Source organism: Prionailurus viverrinus, chromosome A1 (assembly GCF_022837055.1).
Source record: "Prionailurus viverrinus isolate Anna chromosome A1, UM_Priviv_1.0, whole genome shotgun sequence".
In the NCBI taxonomy this organism is placed as follows: Eukaryota; Metazoa; Chordata; class Mammalia; order Carnivora; family Felidae; genus Prionailurus; species Prionailurus viverrinus.
The window spans coordinates 210,812,753-210,835,739 of record NC_062561.1 but is presented as its reverse complement, the minus strand read 5'-3'; the positions used below and the strand labels follow the sequence as shown (position 1 = coordinate 210,835,739).

The 22,987-nt window shown below is 39.5% G+C and overlaps 1 protein-coding gene across 12 annotated transcripts in view; it reads right to left on the bottom strand.

The window, feature by feature from the left end:
- Window positions 1–20,882, bottom strand: part of CPLANE1 (ciliogenesis and planar polarity effector complex subunit 1) — a 147,222-nt gene extending 126,340 nt beyond the window's left edge. For 9 of the 12 annotated variants that reach the window (XM_047861703.1, XM_047861745.1, XM_047861772.1 and 6 more), the window contains exons 1-7: window positions 20,606–20,880; window positions 11,841–11,961; window positions 8,763–8,898; window positions 8,530–8,649; window positions 7,388–7,617; window positions 2,585–2,691; window positions 290–446 (exon numbers count right to left, since the gene is read on the bottom strand). In XM_047861703.1, the coding sequence (XP_047717659.1) occupies window positions 290–446; window positions 2,585–2,691; window positions 7,388–7,617; window positions 8,530–8,649; window positions 8,763–8,898; window positions 11,841–11,921 (831 nt within the window). In that variant the 5' untranslated portion in view covers window positions 11,922–11,961; window positions 20,606–20,880. Of the gene's footprint in view, window positions 1–289; window positions 447–2,584; window positions 2,692–7,387; window positions 7,618–8,529; window positions 8,650–8,762; window positions 8,899–11,840; window positions 11,962–20,605 lie in introns of all 12 variants that reach the window. The other 3 variants (XM_047861755.1, XM_047861783.1, XM_047861791.1) reach the window with 2 other exon arrangements.
- Between the last annotated feature and the right edge of the window lie 2,105 nt (window positions 20,883–22,987).

Sequence of the window (22,987 nt, the reverse complement as noted above, 5' to 3'; positions counted from 1 at the left end):
TACTGAAAACTGAAACTCCTCACTCTTTTATACTATATTTTAAGGACATCAGTTACCACTTTGCCCTTCTTCCTTTTTGTTACCCTCTTTTCACTTCTGAAGGCCAAGTTTTGAAATTATAGCTTCTGGATAAAATAACTTTATGTTAAAGTTAAACTGGATCAGAAAACACCACAATGTTAAACTGGATCAGAAAACACCAATATAAAGAACATAAAGTAGTATTACAAAATAACTCCAAATTGAACTCTTTCATAGGTTACTTTCAAGACAGATTACATATACTGACCTTTGGGTCTTTCTGATTAAGAGTTACTGCCAGAGTAATGCCATCTCTTGAAAAGGCAGAAATTAGAGCTCCTCTTGACTTTACCGATTCACATTTGGGAATTAGATGGCACAGAAGGCAGTCTTGTTGTGCCCAATGAACATGGTATGGCAACGATCTAAGTAAGTAATGAAATAATTGAAAATAGGAAATATAGTAACTTTTAATATTTAGCTCATCATAAAAAACTTAAGGGTCCAATTCCTATATGTGCATGAATATTAGAGGCCCTCTTAGCAACTGCTCAGAATTTTCATCCATGCCACAAAAGAGCAGTTGCCAGTTAAACAGGTTCAGTATCAGCATTTTGTTAGTAATGGCATGTTCCATAGTCAACCCCAAATGCATCTGTTTTGACAAAAGATTTAGATGACACATATTATACATCACTGTAAACATTTTCACAGAAATTAAATAGAGAAGAATGGATTTTTAAAATAGTGGCAATGTTCTGGGGTACATGGATGGCTCATTCAGGAGAGCGTGTGACTCTTGATCTTGGGTGTATAAGTTCAAGTCCCATGTTAGATGTAGAGATTACTTAAAAATAAAATCTTAACTGGCTCATTCAGTTAAGCATCTGACCCTTGATTTCTGCTCAGGTCATGATCTAAAGGTTCTGGGATTCTCTCTCCCTCTCTCTCTCTGCCCCTTCCTCTCTCTCCCTCAAAATAAATAAACTTAAAATAAAATAAAATCTTTAAAAAATAAAAATAACATAGTGGCAATGTTCTATATTTGGTATATGGTTACACACATGTATATTTATTAGAGTCCAACTCATTATACACCTAATATATAAAGTACCAGAGCATAAGAAAATTAAGAAAATTTTAAAAATCACATTTTACTAAATCTTACTGAAGCATGATATGCTTTTTTTAAAAGTTTATTTATTTAGAGAGAGTGCATGCTCACAAGTGGGGGAGGGGCAGAGAGAGAGAGGGAGAGAGAATCCCAAGTAGGCTCCACACTGTAAGTGCAGAGCCCAAAGCAGGGCTCGAACTCATGAACCATGAAATCATAACCTGAGCCAAAGTCGAGAGTCCAAAGCTTAACTGACTAAGAAACCCAGGTGCCCAGGCATGATATGCTTTTAATGCACTATGTATTTTATTGGGCTTTGTAGTATATATAAAACTATTTCTAGTTTAAAAAGTATGTGAGCAAGGGTGCCTAGGTGGCTCAGTTGGTTAACTGTCCGACTTTGGCTCAGGTCATGATCTCACAGTTCATAAGTTTGAGCCCTACATTAGGCTCTGTGCTGACAGCTCAGAGCCTGGAGCCTACTTCAGATTCTGTCTCCCTCTCTCTCTCTGCCCCTCCCCTGCTCACACACTCTCTGTCTCTCTCTCTCAAAAATAAATAAACATTAAAAAAAACAAAAAAACTATGTGAGCAGGTCTCCTGGGTGGCTCAGTCAGTTAAGCATCTGACTCTTGATTTTGACTCAGGTCATGATCTCACAGTTCATGAGATCAAGTACCGAGTTGGACTCTGCACTGACAGTGCAGAGCCTGCTTGGGATTCTCTCTCTCTCCCTCTGCCCTTCCCCCACTCATGTGCACACATTCTTGCTCTCAAAATAAACATTTAAATAAAAAATAATAAAAAGTACTTGAGTAGTTAAAAGGTACAGTAGTGGGGCGCCTGGGTGGCTCAGTCGGTTGAGCATCCGACTTCAGCTCAGGTCACGATCTCGCAGTTCTTGAGTTCGAGCCCCGCGTCAGGCTCTGGGCTAATGGCTCACAGCCTGGAGCCTGCTTCCTATTCTGTGTCTCCCTCTCTCTCTGCCCCTCCCCCATTCATGCTCTGTCTCTCTCTGTCTCAAAAATAAATAAACATTAAAAAAAAATTAAAAGTTACAGTAGTAAATTTGAGCTATATCCTTTTTAAAATTCAATTATTTCCCAAAATACCTATCTCTATAATTTTAATACAAGCAAGACCATAGCCTGTCTTACCTTTTACATGTTCTTAATTCCATGAAAGGAAATAAAAATGAGAAAAACCTTGCAGAACCTGCTTCTGATCCTCTGTTCCCTCCCTCTCCGCCCCTCCCCCTGCTTGTTCTAAAAATAAACAAAACATTAAAATGAAAACTAAAATAACAACAGTACTTATGGGAAGAATAGATCTGTAAGGTCTCAAAAGTTCAAATTTACATTTCATTTAATTAATCTTATGTATTTATGGGTGAAAAAATAATATTTTAAAAGGTACAGAAAATAAGGAAAAAGAAAACCTTTATCTCACCTTACAGGTGTAAATACATTCTCATGCCACCGAATTGCTAGAAATGTTAACTTCAGACATTCTCCAGAATAAAAAGTAAATGAACACAAGCAGCAATCTCCAAATAACTGTAGATAAATTTAATAAACTTTAGTATACAATTAATCCGAAAATAAACTAAGATATGTAAAACATATATTCTCATCATAAATAAAATAAATGAAACATACAGAAATCCTGCTTGTATTTTTATTCTTAACATAAGACTAAAGAATAAGTAATTTATTTCTGAGCCAGGGCATGGACCAAATGGGAAATCAAGGTGCAGCTTATTGGCTTAAGAAAACATACTGGGGTACCTGGGTGGCTCAGTTAAGCATCCGACTTCAGCTCAGGTCATGATCCCATGGTTTGTTGGTTCGAGTCCCACATCAGTTTCTGTGCTGACAGCTCAGAGCCTGGAGCCTGCTTCAGATTCTGTGTCTTTCTTTCTCTGCCCCTCCCCTGCTAACTCACACTCTTTCTCACTCTCTCTCAAAAATAAACATAATTTTTAAAAATTAAAAAAACACTGCCAATGAAGAATAGACATTTTCCCAAAGAAGGCACCCAGATGGCTAACAAACACATGAAAAGATGCTCAACATCACTCATCACCAGGGAGATACAAATCAAAACCACAACGAAATACCACCTCACACCTGTCAGAATGTGTTGTAAAATTAACAACACAAGACATAACAGGTGTTGGCGAGGATGCAGAGAAAGGGGCACACTCTTGCACTCTTGGTGGGAATGTAAACTGGTGCAGCCACCCCAGAAAACAGTATGGAGGTTGCTCATAAAGTTAAAAATAGAACTATCCTACAACCCAGCATTGCACTACTAAGTATTTACCCAAAGGATACAAAAATACAGATTCAAAGGGGTACATGCACCCCAATGTTTATAACAGCATTATCAACAATAGCCAAACTATGGAAAGAGTCCAAGTGTCCATCAACTGATGAATGGATAAGTGTGATATATATATAAAACAGAATATTACTCGGTCATCAGAAAGAATGAAATCTTGACATTTTCAATGACTTGGATGGAGCTAGAGTGTATTATGCTAAGCAAAATAAGTCAGTCTGAGAAAGACAAGTACCATATGATTTCACTCATATGTGGAATTTAAGAAACAAAACAGATGAGGGGCACCTGGGTGGCTCAGTTGGTTGGGCGTCCAACTTCAGCTCAGGTCATGATCTTGTGGTTGATGAGTTTGAGCCCCACATTGGGCTCTGTGTTGACAGCTCAGAGCCTACAGCCTACTTCTGATTCTGTTTCTCCTCTCTCTCTGCCCCCTCCCCTGGTTCATGCTGTCTCTCCCTCAAAAAATAAACATTAAAAAAAAAAAAACTGAACAGATGAACATATGGGAGCGGAAAAAAAAGAAAAAAAGAGGGAAACAAGCCATAAGAGACTCTTAAGATAGGGAACTGAAGGTTGATGGAGGGAGGTGGGTGGGGCGTGGGCTAAATGGGGAATGGGTTTTGAGAGGGCACTGGTTATGAACACTGGGTGTTGTATGTAAATGATAAGTCACTGAATTCTACTCCTGAAACCAATATTGCACTATATATTAACTAACTAGATTTAAATAGAAATTTGAAAAAAATTAATAAAAATTAAGTGCGCCTTAGTGGCTCTGTCAGTTAAGCAAGCATCCAACTCTTAGTTTCAGCTCAGGTCATGATCTAATGGTTTGTGGGTTTGAGTCCACATCGGGCTCTGCACTGAGCTCACAGCCTGCTGCTCCTTCCCCACATGCATGCTTGCTCTCTCTCTGAAAATAAATAGATAAACTTTAAAAAATTAAATTAAAAAAGGAAGAAAACACTGTAATTTACTGTGGCTGAAACTGGATTCTTATAATTTTTTTTTCTCTTATTTTATAGTTATTTATTATCTAAATTAGGGCACTACCCCCAGGGGTGGGAAGAAGATAAAGGAAAAAAAAATTCAAAATGCAATTTCTAACAACAGTGGACTGGGTAATAAAATGTTGGTCCATACATATAAAGAGCGCATGCAGCTATTGATAATGTTTTTTAGTTAATGAATGTGTTCTTTCCTGGTAATTAAATGGCTTAATTATCACCAATTCTAGCTTTTTAAATTATAAAACTAGTTATATTTTAAAAATGGAGAAAAGTACAGAATCACACTTGTAAATACAGATAACAAACTGATGTTTGCCAGAGGGGAGTAGGGTGCAGGGCAGGGGCGTGGACAAAATGGGTGAAGGGGAGTGGGAGATACAGGCTTCTAGTTATGTAACAAATAAGTCATTGGAATAAAAGGTACAACAGAGGGTATACAATCAATGGCATAATAATAGTTTTGATGGTAATAGATGGTGGCTACACTTGTGGAAAACACAGCATAACATAAAGAGTTCATGAATCATCATGTTGTATACCTGAAACTAATGTAACATTGTGTCTCAACTATACTGAAATTAAAAAATAAATAAAAATTGGGGCATCTGGGTGGCTCAGTCAGTTAGGCATCCGACTCTTTGATTTCAGCTCAGGGCATAATCCTAGGGTTGTGCAATCACACTCAGTTTCTACTCTTGAGTGTGGAGCCTGCTGAGGATTCCCTCTCTCTGTCTGCCTCTCCCCCCTGCTCATGCTCTCTAAATAAATAAATAAATAAATAAATAAATAAATAAATAAATAAATAATAAAAACTAGGGAAAATACTAGGAAAAGAGAAAGGAAGCTCTAAGATAAAACCATTTTTTTTATTCAAGTATAATTAACATACAGTGTTATATTAGTTTCAAGTGTACAGTATAATGATTCAACAATTCTACACATCTCAGTGTTTATCAAGGTAAGTGTGCTCTTAACACCCTTTATCTATTTCATCCACCCCTCACCCACCTCCCCTCTGGCAACCACCAGTTTGTTCTCTATATTTAAGAGTCTGTTCCTTTTGTCTTTCAGATTCAACATATAATTTAAGTCATGGTATTTGCCTTTCTCTGATTGGACTTATTTCACTTAGCATTATACCCTCTAGCTCCATCCATGTTGTTGCAAATGGCAAGATCTCATTATTCTTTATCACTGAGTAATTATGACATTTAAAAAATAAACCACATCTTCTTTATCCATTCATCTATTGATAGACACTGGCTTGCTTCCATATCTTAGCTACTGTATATAATGGTGTAGTAAACATAGGGGTGTATATGTCTTTTCAAATAAGTGTTTTTGTTTTCCTTGGGTAAATACCCAGTAGTAGAATTAGTGGATCATATGGTATTTCTACTTTTAATTTTTTGAGGAACCTCCACACTGTTTTCCAGAGTGGCTGCACCAATTCCCACCAACAGTGCATAAGGGTTCCTTTTTCTCCACATCCTTGCCAAATACTTGTCATTTCTTGTCTTTTTTATTCTAGTCATTCTGACAGGTGTAAGGTGATGTATCTCAGCACTTGATTTGCACTTCCCTGATGATGAGTGATGTTGAGCATCTTTTCATGCATGTTTGTCTTCTTTAGAAAAATAACTATTCAGGTCCTCTGCCCATTTTTTAATTGGGTTATTTGTGGTTTTTTGATATTGAGTTGTGTAAGTTCTTTGTATACTTTGGATATTAACCCCTTATTGGATATATTATTTGCAAATATCTTCTCCCGTTCAGTAGATTGTCTTTTTGTTTTGTTGATGGTTTCGTCCTGCGCTGTGCAAAAGCTTATCTTTGTCTAGTTCCAATAGTTTAATTTTGCTTTTGTTTCCCTTGCCAGAGGAGATGTATCTAGAAAAATGTTTCTATGGCTGATGTCAGAGAAAGTACTTCCTATGCTTTCTTCCAGGAATTTTATGGCTTCAGGTCTCACATTTAGGTCTTTAATCCATTTCGAGCTTATTTTTGAGTATGGTGTAAGAAAGTGGTCCAGTTTTCCCAACACCATTTGTTGAAGAGACTTTTTCCCCACTGTATATTCTTGCCTCCTTCATCATAGATTCATTGACCATATACAGGTGGGTTTATTTCTGGGCTATTTTGTTCCATCGAGCTGTATGTCTATTTTTGTGCCAGTACCATACTGTTTTGATTACTAAGCATTGTAGTATAACTTAAAATCTGGAATTGTGGTATCTCCAGCTTTGTCCTTCTTTTTCAAGACTGTTTTGGCTACTTGGGGTCTTTAATGGGTCCATACAAATTGTGGGTTATTTGTTCCAGTTCTTTGAAAAATGTTGGCATTTTGACAGGGGTTGCATTAAATCTATAGACTATGTTGGGTAGTTTGGACATTTTAAAAATATTGGTTCTTCCAGTCCATGAGCATGGAATATCCTTCCATCTGTGACACCCTCAATGTCTCTCGTCAATGTTTTATAGAGTACAGATTTTTCACCTCCTTGGTTAGGTTTATTTCTAGGTGGTTTATTATTTTTGGTGCAATTATAAATGAAATTATTCTCTTAATCTGCTACATCATTACTAGTGTAGAGAAATGCAACAGATTTCTGTATATTCATCTCATATCCTGTGACTTTACTGAATTCATTTGTCAGTTGTAGTGTAGTTTTTTGGTGGAGTTCAAACTATTTTTAATAAACATTTTAAAAAATATGACCAAGAAATGTAAAAATATCTTTTCCACAATAACTTTGCAATTACTGTGACAATTAATGATGATTAAAGATATACAGCAATGCTATCACACACTCTGCTCAACAGCTTCACAAACAGTGCCTGTTCTTACAGTCTGAGATCTCATCTTCTAGAATACCCTGTCTGATTTGGATTTTACCTCATTTTTTATAAAGACAGCATGCACTACAGCTTCTTTATCTTCATTAGAAGGCAAATGAACTGCTTCTTCAGGTATGATCTGGGACCACTGGCCTACCAATGAAGGGCTTTTAGAAGATAAGATATTCTTGAATTCCAAATATTCCCAAAGAAATATGCATCCAGGAGTTATAAGCAGAACTCTTCTCCCATTTCCAGATACATACAAGTACAGTCTCAAAGAGCTTGCTTTAAAAAAACAAACAAAAAAAGGCAATTAAACCTGTGAAGTCTGAGTTCCTCCCAGAAAGTACATCATTTATCTATCCTGACAATAAGACTCCTAAATGATGTTTCATTTCCATTCAGGATAAAACTAAGGCACTACTAATAAATTAAAAGTACAAATAATAATATTTACCATGTACTTGTCATGTGATATTAGGAACCCACTGTTATCAGATATGTTAGGCAAGCCAGACTTTTCTTCAAGATGAATCTAAGTATCACAAATAAACACCATCAGGGTGCCTGAGTGGCTCAGTCAGTTAAATGACCAACTCTTGATTTCAGCTCAGGCCACGATCTCATGGTTTGTGGGTTCGAGTCCTGCATCGGGCTCTGCATTGAGCATGGAGCCTGCTTAAGATTCATATTCTGGGGCACCTGGGTGGCGCAGTTGGTTGAGCGTCCGACTTCAGCCAGGTCACGATCTCGCGGTCCGTGAGTTCGAGCCCCGTGTCAGGCTCTGGGCTGATGGCTCAGAGCCTGGAGCCTGTTTCCGATTCTGTGTCTCCCTCTCTCTCTGCCCCTCCCCCATTCATGCTCTGTCTCTCTCTGTCCCAAAAATAAATAAACGTTGAAAAAAAAAAAAAAATTAAGATTCATATTCTCTCTCTCTCCCTCTCCCTCTCTTTGCCCCTCCCCCACTCACCTGTGTGCTCTCCCTAAATAAATAGTAAAAAACAAACACCATCAAAAAAATCATATATATATACAAGAAAACATATATATGTATATGTATATGTATATATTTATATATACACAGATATATTTATGCACACATACAGAGATATTTTTAAAGTAGTAATAGGAAAATGTTCATCTTCTTTTCCTCCCATTTATCAAGGAAACCAATTTAAACAAATAAAAAATTCCCACCTACTACAGCTTGAATCATTTTCTTAGGCTTTTCAGCTGCCTGTACAGTTTTCAAGCAATCTTGATCTTTGTTCCAAAGAAAAAGCTCCCCTGTAGTGAGTACCCCAACCAGCCAGGCATCTGTTTCCAAAAAGGAAATACAATAGTTATAATCTAATATTTCCCTTAATATTACCCCAAGTTTTTATGAATACAATTAATCTAGCCTTTTGAAAATATCAGTACTACTTAACCATTACTGGATGTTGTTAGGACAATAGCATCCTTCAACAAAGGCTGCAGACAAGGAATTTTCTTCTTTGTTCTTCCAGAGAGCAAATTAATTTCATTTATAAATTTATTATCCAAAAGGAAAACAGCTTCATTTTCCTAAGAGAAGAAACATATGACACTTAAGAGGTGCCAGGAGGTAATTCAACCTCTAATCTAAATAAATTATCCCAGAAAGGAAAACAAAGTGACATTCAAGAAAGATTATACACTTGTACCACAAATCATAAAATGAAAATAAGGTTGATTAGGTATCCTGGAGATTTTTCACTCTATCTTAAAATATTTATTAGAATTACTAGGTAAGATAACCTAATGGCTGCACCTAGACCTTTTTGACCTTTAAAATTATAAGAGTACTGGGAATGCAAGCTGGTGCAGCCACTCTGGAAAACAGTATGGAGGTTCCTCAAAACACTAAAAATAGAACTACCCTATGACCCAGCAATTGCACTACTAGGTATTATCCAAGGGATACAGGTGTGCTGTTTCGAAGGGACACATGCACCCCCATGTTTATAGCAGCACTATCAACAATAGCCAAAGTATGGAAAGAGCCCAAATGCCCACTGATGAATGAATGGATAAAAAAGATGTGGTTTATATATATAATGGAGGATTACTCGGCAATCGAAAACAGTGAAATCTTGCCATTTGCAACTACATGGATGGAACTGGAGGGTATTATGCTAAGTGAAATTAGTCAGAGAAAGACAAGTATCTTATGACTTCACTCATCTGAGGACTATAAGAGACAAAACAGATGAACATAAGGAAAGGGAAACAAAAAGAATATAAAAACAGGGAGGGGGACAAAACAGAAGAGACTCATAAATATGGAGAACAAACTGAGGGTTACTGGAGGGGTGGTGGGAGTGGGGGATGGGCTAAATGGGTAAGAGGCACTAAGGAATCTACTCCTGAAATCATTGTTGCACTATATGCTAATTAATCTGGATGTAAATTTAAAAAAAATTAAAATTAAAGAAAAAAATAATAAAATAAATAAGATAAAATTATAAGAGTGCTGGGCCCCTAGGTGGTTCAGTTGTTTAAGTAGTTAGGTGTCTAACTTCAGCTCAGGTCATAATCTCATGGTTCACGGGTTCGAGCCCTGCATTGGGCTCTGTGCTGACAGCTTAGAGCCTAGAGCCTAGAGCCTATTTTGGATTCTGTGTCCCTGTCTCTCCCCTGCTCGTACTCTCTCCCTTTCTCAAAGATAAATAAACACTAAAAATTTTTTTTTAATTATAAAAGTGTCTTACAATTCTGCTAGCCAAAATTGGGTTACGTGTTGTTTAATTTCATCAATTTGATCAGTAGTATGGGCAAGCTTTTTAATTATTTACCTACACTAGGGGCACCTGGGTGGCTCAGTCAGTTAAGCGTCCAACTCTTGATTTTGGCTCAGGTCATGAGATCATGGTGTGTGAGATTGAGCCCCTTACTGGGTTCTGTGCTGACATCAGAGGCCTGCTTGGGATTCTCTCTCCCTCCCTCTCTCTGCCCCTTCCCCACTTTGTGTGCACACGCTCTCTCTCAAAATAAATAAATAAACTTAAAAAAAAAAAAGAAGAGGGGGCGCCTGGGTGGCTCAGTTGGTTAAGCATCTACTTCAGCTGAGATCACGATCTCAAGGTTCATGAGTCTGAGCACCCTATCAGGCTCACTGCTGTCAGTACAGAGGCTGCTTCAGATCCTCTGTTCCCCTCTCTCTCTGCCCCTCCCTGGCTCACGTTCTTTCTGTCAAAAATAAATAAACATTAAAAAAACAAGTTAAGGGGCGCCTGGGTGGCGCAGTCGGTTAAGCGTCCGACTTCAGCCAGGTCACGATCTCGCGGTCCGTGAGTTCGAGCCCCGCGTCGGGCTCTGGGCTGATGGCTCAGAGCCTGGAGCCTGTTTCCGATTCTGTGTCTCCCTCTCTCTCTGCCCCTCCCCCGTTCATGCTCTGTCTCTCTCTGTCCCAAAAATAAATAAAAAACGTTGAAAAAAAAAAATTAAAAAAAAAAAAAACAAGTTAAAAAAAAAAGAAGTGATATGTATAAAATGGAATATTACTCAGTGATAAAAAAAAAAAAAAGAATGAGACCTTGCCATTTCCAATAACATGGATGGACCTAGAAGATATAATACTAAGTAAAATAAGTCAGTCAGAGAAAGACAAATATCATGATTTCACTTACATGTTGAATCTAAAAATCAAAATGAACAACAACAAAATAAACAGACTCTTAAATACAGAGAACAAACCTGTAGTTGCCAGAGGGGAGAGGAGTGGGGAGATGGGCAAAATAGTTGAAGGGGATTAAGAAGTACAAACTTCCAGTCATAAAATGTATGTTACCGATATGAAAAGTACAGCATATATACTCAGTACTATTGTAGTAGTGTTGTCTGGTGACAGATGGTGACTGTACTTATTGTGATGAGCACTGAGTAATGCATGGAATTATAGGATATGTTGTACACCTAAACCTAATATAACATTGCACGTTAATTATATTTAAATTTAAAAATTCCTTTTGATATTTGCCATCTCAACCTTAAATGTAACAGGACAAAATTTTTTTTTTTTAAATAAAGTATTTCTTCTACACAGACCATTTAACTTTTTTGAGAAGCTAACTTACTCAACATAAAAACAAACAAACAAACAAACAAACAAATGGCGCCTGGGTGGCTCAGTCGGTTAAGCGTCCAACTTCAGCTCAGGTCATGATCTCACTGTCTGTGAGTTCGAGTCCCATTCAGGCTCTGTGCTGATAGCTCAGAGCCTGGAACCTGCTTCAGATTATGTGTCTCCTTCTCTCTCTGCCCCTCCCCTGCTCACACTTTGTCTCTCTCTCTCAATAATAAACGTTAAAAAAAATTTTTTTTAATTAAAAAAAAACACAAACACAAAAAACTCTGTTCAGTGAGGTGATCCTGCTAAAGATGGTGTTTTTTTTTTTTTTAAAGACCATAGAACATCTATCTTAGAGGCAAAGTACACATTTAACACATTATTATAGCTGGTATTGTATGAAGAAAGAAAAACCTACCTGTCCTAACCAGGAGACTCGTGGCCAGGGCTTTTTCTGCTTGATACTTGTTGATGTCAAAACTTCTAATCTTATCTCCATGCTTCTTGCAATGACCAATTAGGTAAAAAGTCACAAGATGCTGTAAATAATAATAATAATCAGTAGCCCATAAGATTTACAAGGATTCTAATTTAGAATGTTCACAAAGTTTTGGTAAATCACTTTTTTCATCGGCTCAAGTTAACTGTCTTTTTAAGGTAAGATATAAAGAATGCATTCAGTATCTCATCTTATGTCTTGAATAGTCAAGCAAAATGTATTTGCTTTTTTCACAAGTTGTTTCTCGGGCTATGAAGATAAAAATAAAGTAGGAAAAGATCTTGACAATGAAGTTTCTATGTGATATGCTTTTCTCAGTGCCATAGGTTGTATTTCCCAAAGATGGCCACAACAGTATCTCCCATCCTACATACTCGTCCTCAACTATGACTTTGACACTTCTCTCATTGAGAGCTCTGCCCCATGCCTCATCCCTTAAAAGTGGGTGAGATTTTAATTATTCTAACCAAGAGTAAAATGGAAGTGATGTTATACATTTTCCAAGGCTCAATCATAAAAAGCAATCATAGCTTCTACCTTACCCCCTGGAGTAATTACACTCTTGAAGCCTTCAATCGCCATATAAACAAACCACCCTGAGCCATCGAGCTGTAAGAAAAGTCCAAACTAGCCCACATAAAGATAAAGCCCCAAGAAAACATGAAGTGAAGATGCGTTAGCAAGTACCCATGCTGGGTATGGAGATAGTTGCAGTGGAAGCCAAGAAGAGTTTGTCAGAGCCCAAGCAGGGTGAGGAAAGCATAATCCATTCTTGGGAGAATCCTGGGAGGATGTTCCCACAGTGTGACATGACAGCCTGGCACAGTGTGCTGGAGCCCAAACAGAGAGAAACACAGAAGTCACACTGAAAAGGACCCCACTGACCAAACTGAAAACAGCTGGAGGATCAAAACATATTACGGCAATGGACTTAAAATCCATAGAATAAAATAGAAAACCATAAATCCATAGAATTATGAATAAGTAAACAAATAAATTGAACATTTCATAAAAATGGCATATTTACATTGTTATAAAGTATAAAAATACCCTATAAGGTACTCATTAGTTACAAAAAAAGAGTAACTTTATGATGAAAAAGCCAGGCAGACTCCATTTAATCCAGTGATCAAAATGAAAATTATCAGAAATGGGACAACTGGAAATCATGTATCACCTAATAGGTAAAATGAGAAAAATTTCTGTGACATCTGTGCTAAAGACACATAACCTGAATCTAATCACAAGGAAATATCAGGAAAACCGAAGTTAAGGGACATTCTACAAAATAACTGATATGAAAACTTTCAAAAACCTTGAAAAGTTTCAAGGGTATGAAAGTCAGGAAAAAGATCAAGAAACTGGTCCCAGGATGCCTGGGTGGCTCAACTGGTTGAGGGTCTGACTCTTGATTTTGGCTAAGGTCATGATCCCAGGTCATGGGACTGAGTCCCACATCAGGCTCCACTGAGCATGGAACTTGCTTAAGATTCTCTCTCTCCCTCTGACCCTCTCCCCCACTGCATAGTTTCTCAAGAAAAGAAAGGAAGGAAGGAAGGAAGGAAGGAAGGAAGGAAGGAAGGAAGGAAGGAAGGGAAACTGGTCCCAAGTGGAAAATCTGGTAACTAAATAAATTGCAATGAGTATCTTTTCATGATAAAAGACAATATTGGCAACAGGCAAAACTTAAATAGAAAGAGAAACTGAGGACGATATGGTTGTAATGTATGAATGCTAATTTTGATTTTGATGTGGTGTCTTCCAATTTTGGAGGTGAATGTCCTTGTTTGCAGAAAATACACACTAAAATATTCAGAGGTAAGGGAACATCAGTTGGTCACTCTCAAATGGTTTGTGAAAAAAAAGTTCTTTGTACTATATATGCAATTTTCCTGTAAGTTTCTGTTACAAATTAATTTTTTTTAATTCTCAAAATTGTGAAATCTTGAACAATGATGTAATTTGGTCATCGGTCTGGACTGTATTCAATCATTAACCATATTCTTTCCTCCTTTTTAAAAAATTCTATATTCCTGGGGCACTTGGGTGGCTCATTCGGTTGAGCACCTGACTTCAGCTCAGGTCATGATCTCACAGTTTGTGGGTTCAGGCCCTGCCTCGGGCTCTGTGCTGATAGCTCAGAGCCCGGAGCCTGCTTCGGATTCTGTGTCTCCCTCTCTCTCTCTCTCTGCCCCTCCCCCACTCGTGCTCGCTCTCTCTCGAAAATAAATAAATGTAAAAAAAAAAAATTTTTTTTTTTTAATTCTATATTCCTGGGGCACCGGGGTTGCTCAGTTGGTTCAGTGACCAACTGTGACTCAGGTTATGACCTTCCAGTGCATGAGTTCAAGTCCCGCACTGGGCTCACTGCTGTCAGCACAAGCCTGGTTCATATCCTCTGTCCCCCCCGCCCTGCCCTCCCCTATTTGTGCTTTTTCTCCCTCAAAAAAAAAAAAAAAATTAAATTCTATATTTCTAATTCTATTTAGTTTATGAATTCCAAAATAGTTGATTTGGTATGATTAAAGATCTTTAAAAAGAAAGTAGCTGAACTTTTTAATAAAATAAGCTTTAAAAGAAAAACTATCCAACTACAGCAAAGAGGACCTATTAAGATGCTAGCCAACCTCATATTTTATACTGTAACATTATGGTTTTCAATTACTCAGAACTCTAAAAATCTAAATGACTACTTCCCGAGACACTATTTTTATAAATTTTAAATATAACTAAAATTAGAAGTAAAAGAAATTATTTAAAAAAGTGAACCAAAAGCAATAGGAATGATTTTATCAGAAAAGCATCATTTGTAGCTCCTAATGAAATAATAGGCCTAGTCAACAGTATCAGTGGTTGCTAAAACCATTAGGTGAAAGTAGATGGGGAACTCTGTAACAGATGAACTGACATGGCCTACACTCACTAATAAATCTTAAAATTACTATGAGACAGGGGCACCTGGGTGGTTCAGTCAGTTAAGCACTGGACTCTTGGATTTTGGCTCAGGTCATGGTCTTGCATTTCAGTGGGCTTGAGCCCCGACTCAGGCTCTGAGCTGGCAGTGTGGAGGCTGCTTGGGATTCTCGCTCACCCTCTCTCTCTCTATCTTTCCACTGCTTGCACTCTCTCTCTCTCAAAATTAAAAAAAAAAAATTTTTTAAGTTACTGTGAGACAAAGACATTATATCCCTCCTGATATGTTGCTACATAGATAGGAGGTACACAGAACCATCTAAGAAATATTCTTTAAAAAATAAAAATTTTAGGGGTGCCTGGGTGGCGCAGTCGGTTAAGCGTCCGACTTCAGCCAGGTCACGATCTCGCGGTCCGGGAGTTGGAGCCCCGCGTCAGGCTCTGGGCTGATGGCTCAGAGCCTGGAGCCTGTTTCCGATTCTGTGTCTCCCTCTCTCTCTGCCCCTCCCCCGTTCATGCTCTGTCTCTCTCTGTCCCCAAAAAAATAAACGTTGAAAAAAAAATAAAATAAAAATTTTAAACTGAACCTTAATCTGTCTGACTCTAAACATCAATGAACAAGAAATAAAGAAAATAAAGGAACATATTAAATACACCAGGAAAATAAAATCAACCAAATTCACAATGTAAAAAATGCTATAGGATAAATGATGCAGTTGGTTCAACAAATAAATGGTATTTTAACGGGGGGAAGGAGTGGGGCACCTGGGTGGCTCGGTCAGTTAAGCATTTGCCTTTGGCTCAGGTCATGATTTCACAGTTCATGAGTTCAAGCCCTGCCATCGAGCTCTCTGCTGCCAGCGCAGAGCCTGCTCTGGACCCTCTGTCCCCTTCTCTCTCTCCCCATCCCCTGCTGTCTCTCTCAAAAAATAAACATTAAAAAAAAAATTTACAGGGGAGAGGGAGAAACTTATATATGTATTACATAGATATAGATATGCATATATGGGGTAATGTTAAGAGACATAATAACCAAATGTAATATACGAAGATTTACTTTGGACTTTAATAAACCAGTTAGAAATAGATATTCAGCAGCTGCCAAAAAGAATAAGGAAGGTCTAGGGGCGCCAGAATGGCTCAGTTGGTTGTGCACCCAACTCTTAATTTCGGCTCAGGTCATGGTCCCAGGGTTGTAGGTTCAAGCCCCGAGTCAGGTTTTGCACTGAGCATGGACCCTGCTTGGGATAGTCTCTCTCATTCATTCATTCTCTCTCTCTCTCTCTCCCTCCCCGCCTCTGCTTGCACTCTCCCTCTCTCTCTCAAAAAAAAAAAAAAAAAAAAAAAGAGTAAGGAAGATCTCTCTGATTTCTAGAATGTATTGCTAATTGAAAAAAGTAAAGTGCAAAGGAATATACATAGGGGCACCTGGCTGGCTCAGTTGGTAGAGCAAGCAACTCTTGATCTTGGGGTCATGACTTCAAGCCTCATACTGGTGTGGTGCCTACTTAAAAAAAAGTATACCTAGTATACTACCTTATATGTAAAGAGATGAAAATAACATATGCATCATTTAATTTTGCAAAAAGAAACAGAAAAAGAAAACAAAAATTAACAGGCTAATAACTAACTTCCACTGGGGGGAGGGTGACAAAGTGGAAAGGCTAGAAAGAGAGGGATACTTCTTAATATACCTTTTTGTATAGTTTTGATTTCTAGAATCCTATTAGTAAAAACAAGAATGGAGGGGGTACATAAAAATACAAAGAGAAACAAATCTGACTATATTTCAAATGAGTAAAATAACCCCAATGAAGAAAAAAAGGATTAATTCAAGTAACTTTTTTTTTAAATTTTTTTGAGAGAGACAGAGCATGAGCAGGGGAGGGGCAGAGAGAGAGGGAGACAGAATCCAAAGCAGGCTCCAGGCTCTGAGCTGTTAGCCCAGAGCCTGACGTGGGGCTCAGACCCATGAAATGCAAGATCATGACCTGAGCTGAAGTCGGAGGCTTAACCATCTGAGCCACGCAGGCACCCCCAAATGACTTTTAAACAGAATATTTTGACGATATGCTCTCAAACTGAAGATAAAAAGAACAACAAACAAGTGTCAAATTCTTCTTGGTTGTTTTCCCTAGGGGTATAAATACAAAAATTATGAAGCTACTTTTTGTGTATTGTAGGGCTGAGCAAATGAACATATGCATACATATATGTGTATGTTTGTGCATACATATGTGTGACACACACACACACACACACAGCTGTTGATGGGAGCCAGCATTCTCATTGAAGAAGAAAGGGGAAACAATTATAGAATGGGGAAAGGGGAAAGGTAAAGAAAAGCCCTAAGAGGCTAGATTATAATTGGAAGTATCTGTATAAAAACTCATGATTTCTAGCTCTGTCCTCTAAAAGAGGCTAAGAGCAATGATACTCCAGTAGCAATGAGCAAACCTAGCACCCAGATTTTGGTTTCTAAACCAAAAAGAAATACCATTCCTCAGTAAAAGAAACCAGGACTCCTTGAAAAAACAGCTGATGGAAAAAGGAAACAGATGGACCTGGAACATTTTTTTGTTCCAAAGTTAAGGAAACAAACATATGATAGAGACATGTCAAAAGAAACAGGATCGAGATTGAAGGGCCAAATCCCCCCAATTTGAGACTCTCAGCATCAAAGAAGATGAGCAACAGGTTACAATCTATTAAATAAAAAATATGGGGCACCTGGGTGGCTCAGTCAGTTAAGCATCCAACTCTTGATATTGGCTCAGATTGTATCTCACCATGGTATGATCGAGTCAGACTCTGCACTAGGCATGGAGCCTGCTTGAGATTTTCTCTCTCCTTCTCCCTCTGCCTCTGCCTCTGCCTCTCTCTCCCCACCCCACAAAAAAAAAAAAAAAAAAAAAAAAGAATAAATGAGGGTGTTTTTGTGGATACTAACGGCACACATGCTGAACAAAGTTTGAAGTTTAAAACTTTCCTCCCTTCCTCTGTTTATACAAAATAAAAAAATGAGTTTCTCAAAAAAAAAAAAAAAAGGAATAAATGAGGCCACACTGATTCAAGGGTAGATGTGGAAAACCACTATTTTAAAATTATCATAGTAGGGGCACCTGGGTGGCTCAGTTGGTTAAGCATCTGACTCCGGCTCAGGTCATGATCTTGCCAGGTTTGTGGGTTCGAGCCCCGCATCGGGCTCTGTGCTGACAGCTCAGAGCCTGGAGCCTGTTTCAGATTCTGTGTCTCTTCCTCTCTCTCTGCCCACCCCCCCATGCTCATGCTCTTTCTCTCTCTGTCTCTCAATAATAAATAAACGTTTAAAAAAAAAAACTATCATAGTAAAAACGAATTTAGGAAAGAACCATCAATGGATGCTAAATCAGGCAGAGGGAGGGGGAGGATTCTGATAAGGAACAAGATATTTACATAATCTAGAGGTACTGGGGCACTTGGGTGGCTCTCTCAGTTGAGGGTCTGACTCTTGATTTCAGGTAGGTCATGATCCCAGGGTCATGGGATTGAGCCCCGTGTTGGGTTCCAGGCTGGGTATAGAGCCTCCTTAAGGTTCTCTCTCTCTCTCAAATATAAATATAAAATATATAATATATATATATATTTTTACAAAACATATATAAAATATATACATATATACACACACACACAATCTAGAAGTATTTCCCCACAAATTACAGCTGACCCTTGAACAACAGAGGTTTGAACAATACAGGTCCACTTATACACAGATTTTTTCAATAAATCTAATATAGTACTGCAAATGTGTTTTCTCTTCCTTATGATTTTATTAATACAATTTTCTTTTCTCTAGCTTTAAGAATACATTATATAATTAACACAAGATACAAAATATGTGTCATTTTTGTTATTGGTAAGGCATGGTCAACAGTATACTATTAGTTTAGTATTTGGGGATTCAGCAGACTTCCAACTGCTTGGGGGGAGGGGGTGGCACCTCTAACACCCATGTGGTTTAAAGGTCAACTGTACTTAATTGGAAAATAAGGAGAAAATAACTGTTAATAGAAAAAAAATGATAGTGGAAAAAAGGGATAACATCTTAACCTATAAGAGGGACACATTATGCTCCTCTGATTGTGATAATGTGAAGACGACATGACATTACTTATATAGTATTCCAACCAAAAAATTCAAACCTAACTCTATTCATGAGGAAACTCATATTGAAGAATATGATATAAATGGGCTCTTATTCCTTAAAAATATCAATATCATGAGAAACAAAGGCTCAAGAACACTCCAAGTTAAGGAAGATAAACAATATAAGGCAACTAAATGAAATAAAATAAACTGAACTGTATCTTGTACTAGAAAATTTATTATAAAGGATATTATTGTGACAACTGACAGAACTAGAAATATGGATTATAGCACAGATAAAAGTAATTAAACTTCCTGAATTTGGTAAATGTACTTGTTTATGTAAAAGTGGTAAGAGGCATGACGCATGCAATCCGTTCTCAAATAGTCCAGAAAAAACAATGTGTGTGCACAAGTATAAAGAAAAGAAAAAGCATGGGCAAAATATAAACAAAGGGTTCAACTGGGTAAGAGTACAGGAATTCCTTAGCATTATTCTTGTAATTTTTCTGTAAACCTGAATTTCAAATTCAAAAAAAAGAGGAGATTGGAATATGACAGGGTATTAGATGTTATTGAGGAATTAATGTTATTTTGGGCAGTATGTGGTAATTCTGAGTTTTGGGGGGGGGGGGGCGGTTAATGTCCTTACCTCTCCTAGATAGGAGAGATACAGTATACACCTAAGTATTTATGCCAGGAATTTGCTTTAAAATACTCCAGATGTATCGCCATAGATAAGCCTCGCAACTAAAATGTAAAGGATAAAAAGACAGCTCAAGATGTGAAGACAGCCCTACAGGATTTGATGATGGATGGTCTTTCACCTGTCGTAACTATAAAAAGATGTTCTCACCTCCTGTTAGGTGGCAAAGATTATTTCTGCCTCATGGTGAACTGGCACTCGAAACACTAAAGCTACAGATAACATCATGAAGCAAGTACAATTAACTAACGGAAGAAAGAAATAAAAAAGAAACTCAATCACACAAGGTATGTTAGGAGGGAAAATATGGTTAAGTCTACCCTAAAAAAGTACGTTTATTCAAAACACACTGGCGAACACAATTTCCCGAGAAAAAGAGTCTAAGAAATCGCGTCCATTCATTCACCAGTGCTCAATTCATACCAAAGAAAGTCAAACAGAAGTTTCTCCAAGACCACCCCGCACAGGTCATCAGGTCATGTCCAGAGAACCCTCTGGGGTTTCCCACGGGACCCTGCAACGTAGGCTTGGCGGGGACAGCCGCCGTCTCCCCCGCGAGGTGCTCAGTGCGGCGCCCAGGGGGACGCACAAGGGTGGACGACCAGGAGGGGCTCCCGCCCAGGGCTGGCGCGGACCGGAGTTCGTCCCGCGCCCTCCGGCGACCCGACCCCCGGAGCTCCCGCGCCTCCGTCAGCCTGCGGATGCTGCGGCGCGAGAGCGACGCGGGGAGGCTGGGGCAGGCCGAGGGAGAGGGACGGGCCTGGACAGGGCAGCGGGGAAGGACGAGGGGACGGGGTGCGGCAGGAGAAGGCGGGGGGAGGTCGCGCACCGGCCAGACGCCAGGGTGCGGGTTGGACCCGAGGAGCCCGCGGACGCCGGCGGCCCAACGGTGCGGGGAGGGGGCTGGGGCCACAAGCGGCAGGAATCTGCCCGCAGTTACCTCCGCCGGGGCTCCTGGCCCGTCCGGGGCGGGGAAGGCGAGGCCGAGGGCGAAACGGGCAGCGCTGCGAGGAGGCGGGAGAGCGACGGCCACGGGCCCAGCGGGCCACCGGACGCGAGCCTGTACCCTGGCGACGGCGGCGGGCGGGGAAGGAGACGGCGGGCACCGCCAGGGCGCCTGCTCGGAGCCGCCTGGGAGCGCGGGCGGGAAGCTCGCGATGCTCCTCCTTCCCTCCTCCTCTTCCAGGCTCTCCAGGTTCCCGCCCCTCGTCCTCCGAGCCGCCCCTCGACTCCGCACCCTCTCCCGGCCTCCTTGCCTCCGCCTCCCGCTCCCGGTCTCCTCCGCGGGCTGCCGCCGCTCTCCCCCCCCGCCTTCGGTCGCCTCAGCTTCCGCCAGGGGTTCGTTCCTCACGCCGGCGCGCTTCCGAGAATCGCGTCTTGCGTGCCCGGGAACTGTGCAGCGCTTTTCAGAGGAACTGTTTAATAACCGACTGATGGGCCACTCGCGGGACGTCCCCTCCCGTGGGGCGTCCTTCCCGGACCCGAAAACAAAAGGCCCCCCCACAGATCCGGTGGGCAACCTACAGCACTAAGGGAAGTGCTCGCCATCCTAGTGACTTGTTCGTCTCTGACATTGTTTTGGCTTCCTTTGCCCCAGTCCTGGGTCCAACCGACTGACTCGGGACAGGGGTCACGAACAAGCAGCCCGGTCTAGCCTGGAAAAGCATTTTTTTCTATAACTTAAATTTGAATGACTTAGGCAGTGGCATGCTCTGTTTTCCCTCCTCATCTTCTTTTTTCACATGTTGAATATGAGAATTATTTGGAGAGCTTTGAAAAAACAATGGCGCTTGGGGTCCACTACTAAGGATTTTGATTTGATTGATCTGGGATAGAACCCAAGTTTCTCTTGCTCTTCCTAAAAGTTCCCCAGGTCTATACTCGAATTAACATTTAAAAAAAAAAAGAATCACACACTTAAAAATAAAATAATTTCTCCAGGTGATTCAAATGGGAAGTCAACGTAGAGCCTGATATGTATATTACCAAATTGACATTCTTAGTCATAATACTAATTCCCAGGCCTCCAGCATCATGAACATTGCGTATTGGCCTCACTTGAGTCTTCTTCAAACAGGTGACAGTGCTAACTCATTATCTTATCATATATTTTTGATTTCTAGTGAGATTGAACATTTTTCAAATATTTATTACCCATTTGTCCAATTTCTTTTTTGAATTGCCTCTTTATATTCCTTGACCATTTGTTCAATTGCAATGTTCAAGTTTTTGTTATTCTAAATAATTACTTATGAGAATTAAGTAATTATTCTGCCAAATGGAGCAAGTCTGCCATTTACCGTTTAATTTTGTTGATGTAAGTTACATGAGAATGTGAAATAACTAAATCTATTTGATAAGGTTTTCATGATTCTTATCCTCATTTAAACCAAGTTTCAGCTCCTGTCACCATTCTTTTTTTTTAAGGTTTATTTATTTATTTTGAGAGAGAGCACAGAAGCACGAGCAGGGGAGAGGCAGAGAGAGGGGAGAAGAGAAAACCCCAAGCAAGCTCCATGCTCAGTGTACAAGCCTGATGCAGGGCTTGGGGAAACCTTGACCTGGGGTTTGGGGAAGGGGTTACTTGATCTCACAACTGTGAGATCATGACCTGAGCTGAAACCAAGAGTTGGATGCTTAATGGACTGAGCCACCCAGGTGCCCCCACTATACTTAAAACCAAAATAAAACCACACATCTAGAAATTCATTTTCTTAGGCTCCATTTCCATTGAATTAGTTCAATTTAATGATCATACTACCATCTCATGGCTTTAGTTTTTTTAGAACAGTTTAAGGGTCACAACAAAATGGAAGGACAAGAACAGAGAGTTCCCATGTGACCCCCTGCCCCCACAAAAGCATAACTTCTCACCCATTATTAACATCCCTCACCAGATTGGTACATTTGTTACAATTAATGAACCTACACTGACGCATCATCATCATTCAGAGTCTATAGCGTCTATGAGTCTATGATTAATGAACCTACACTGACGCATCATCATCATTCAGAGTCTATAGAGTCTATAGAATCTATAGAGTCTATGAGTCTATGATTCACTCTTGGTGTTGTACATTCTGTGGGCTTGGATTTTTCTGTTAATTTATTACTAATTATCATATATGACAATGTTGTGTAGGGACTTTGAGAGTTTGGGGGGAAACTGTGTGACAATATTCCATGTTAAGATGTCCCTTTTCTTGGTGTGCCTGGATGGCTCAGTCCATTAAGCGTTGGACTGTTGGTTTCATCTCAGGTCATGATTTCAAGATCATGAGATCAAGTCCCACATCAGGCTTACACTGAGAGGCCAAGCCTG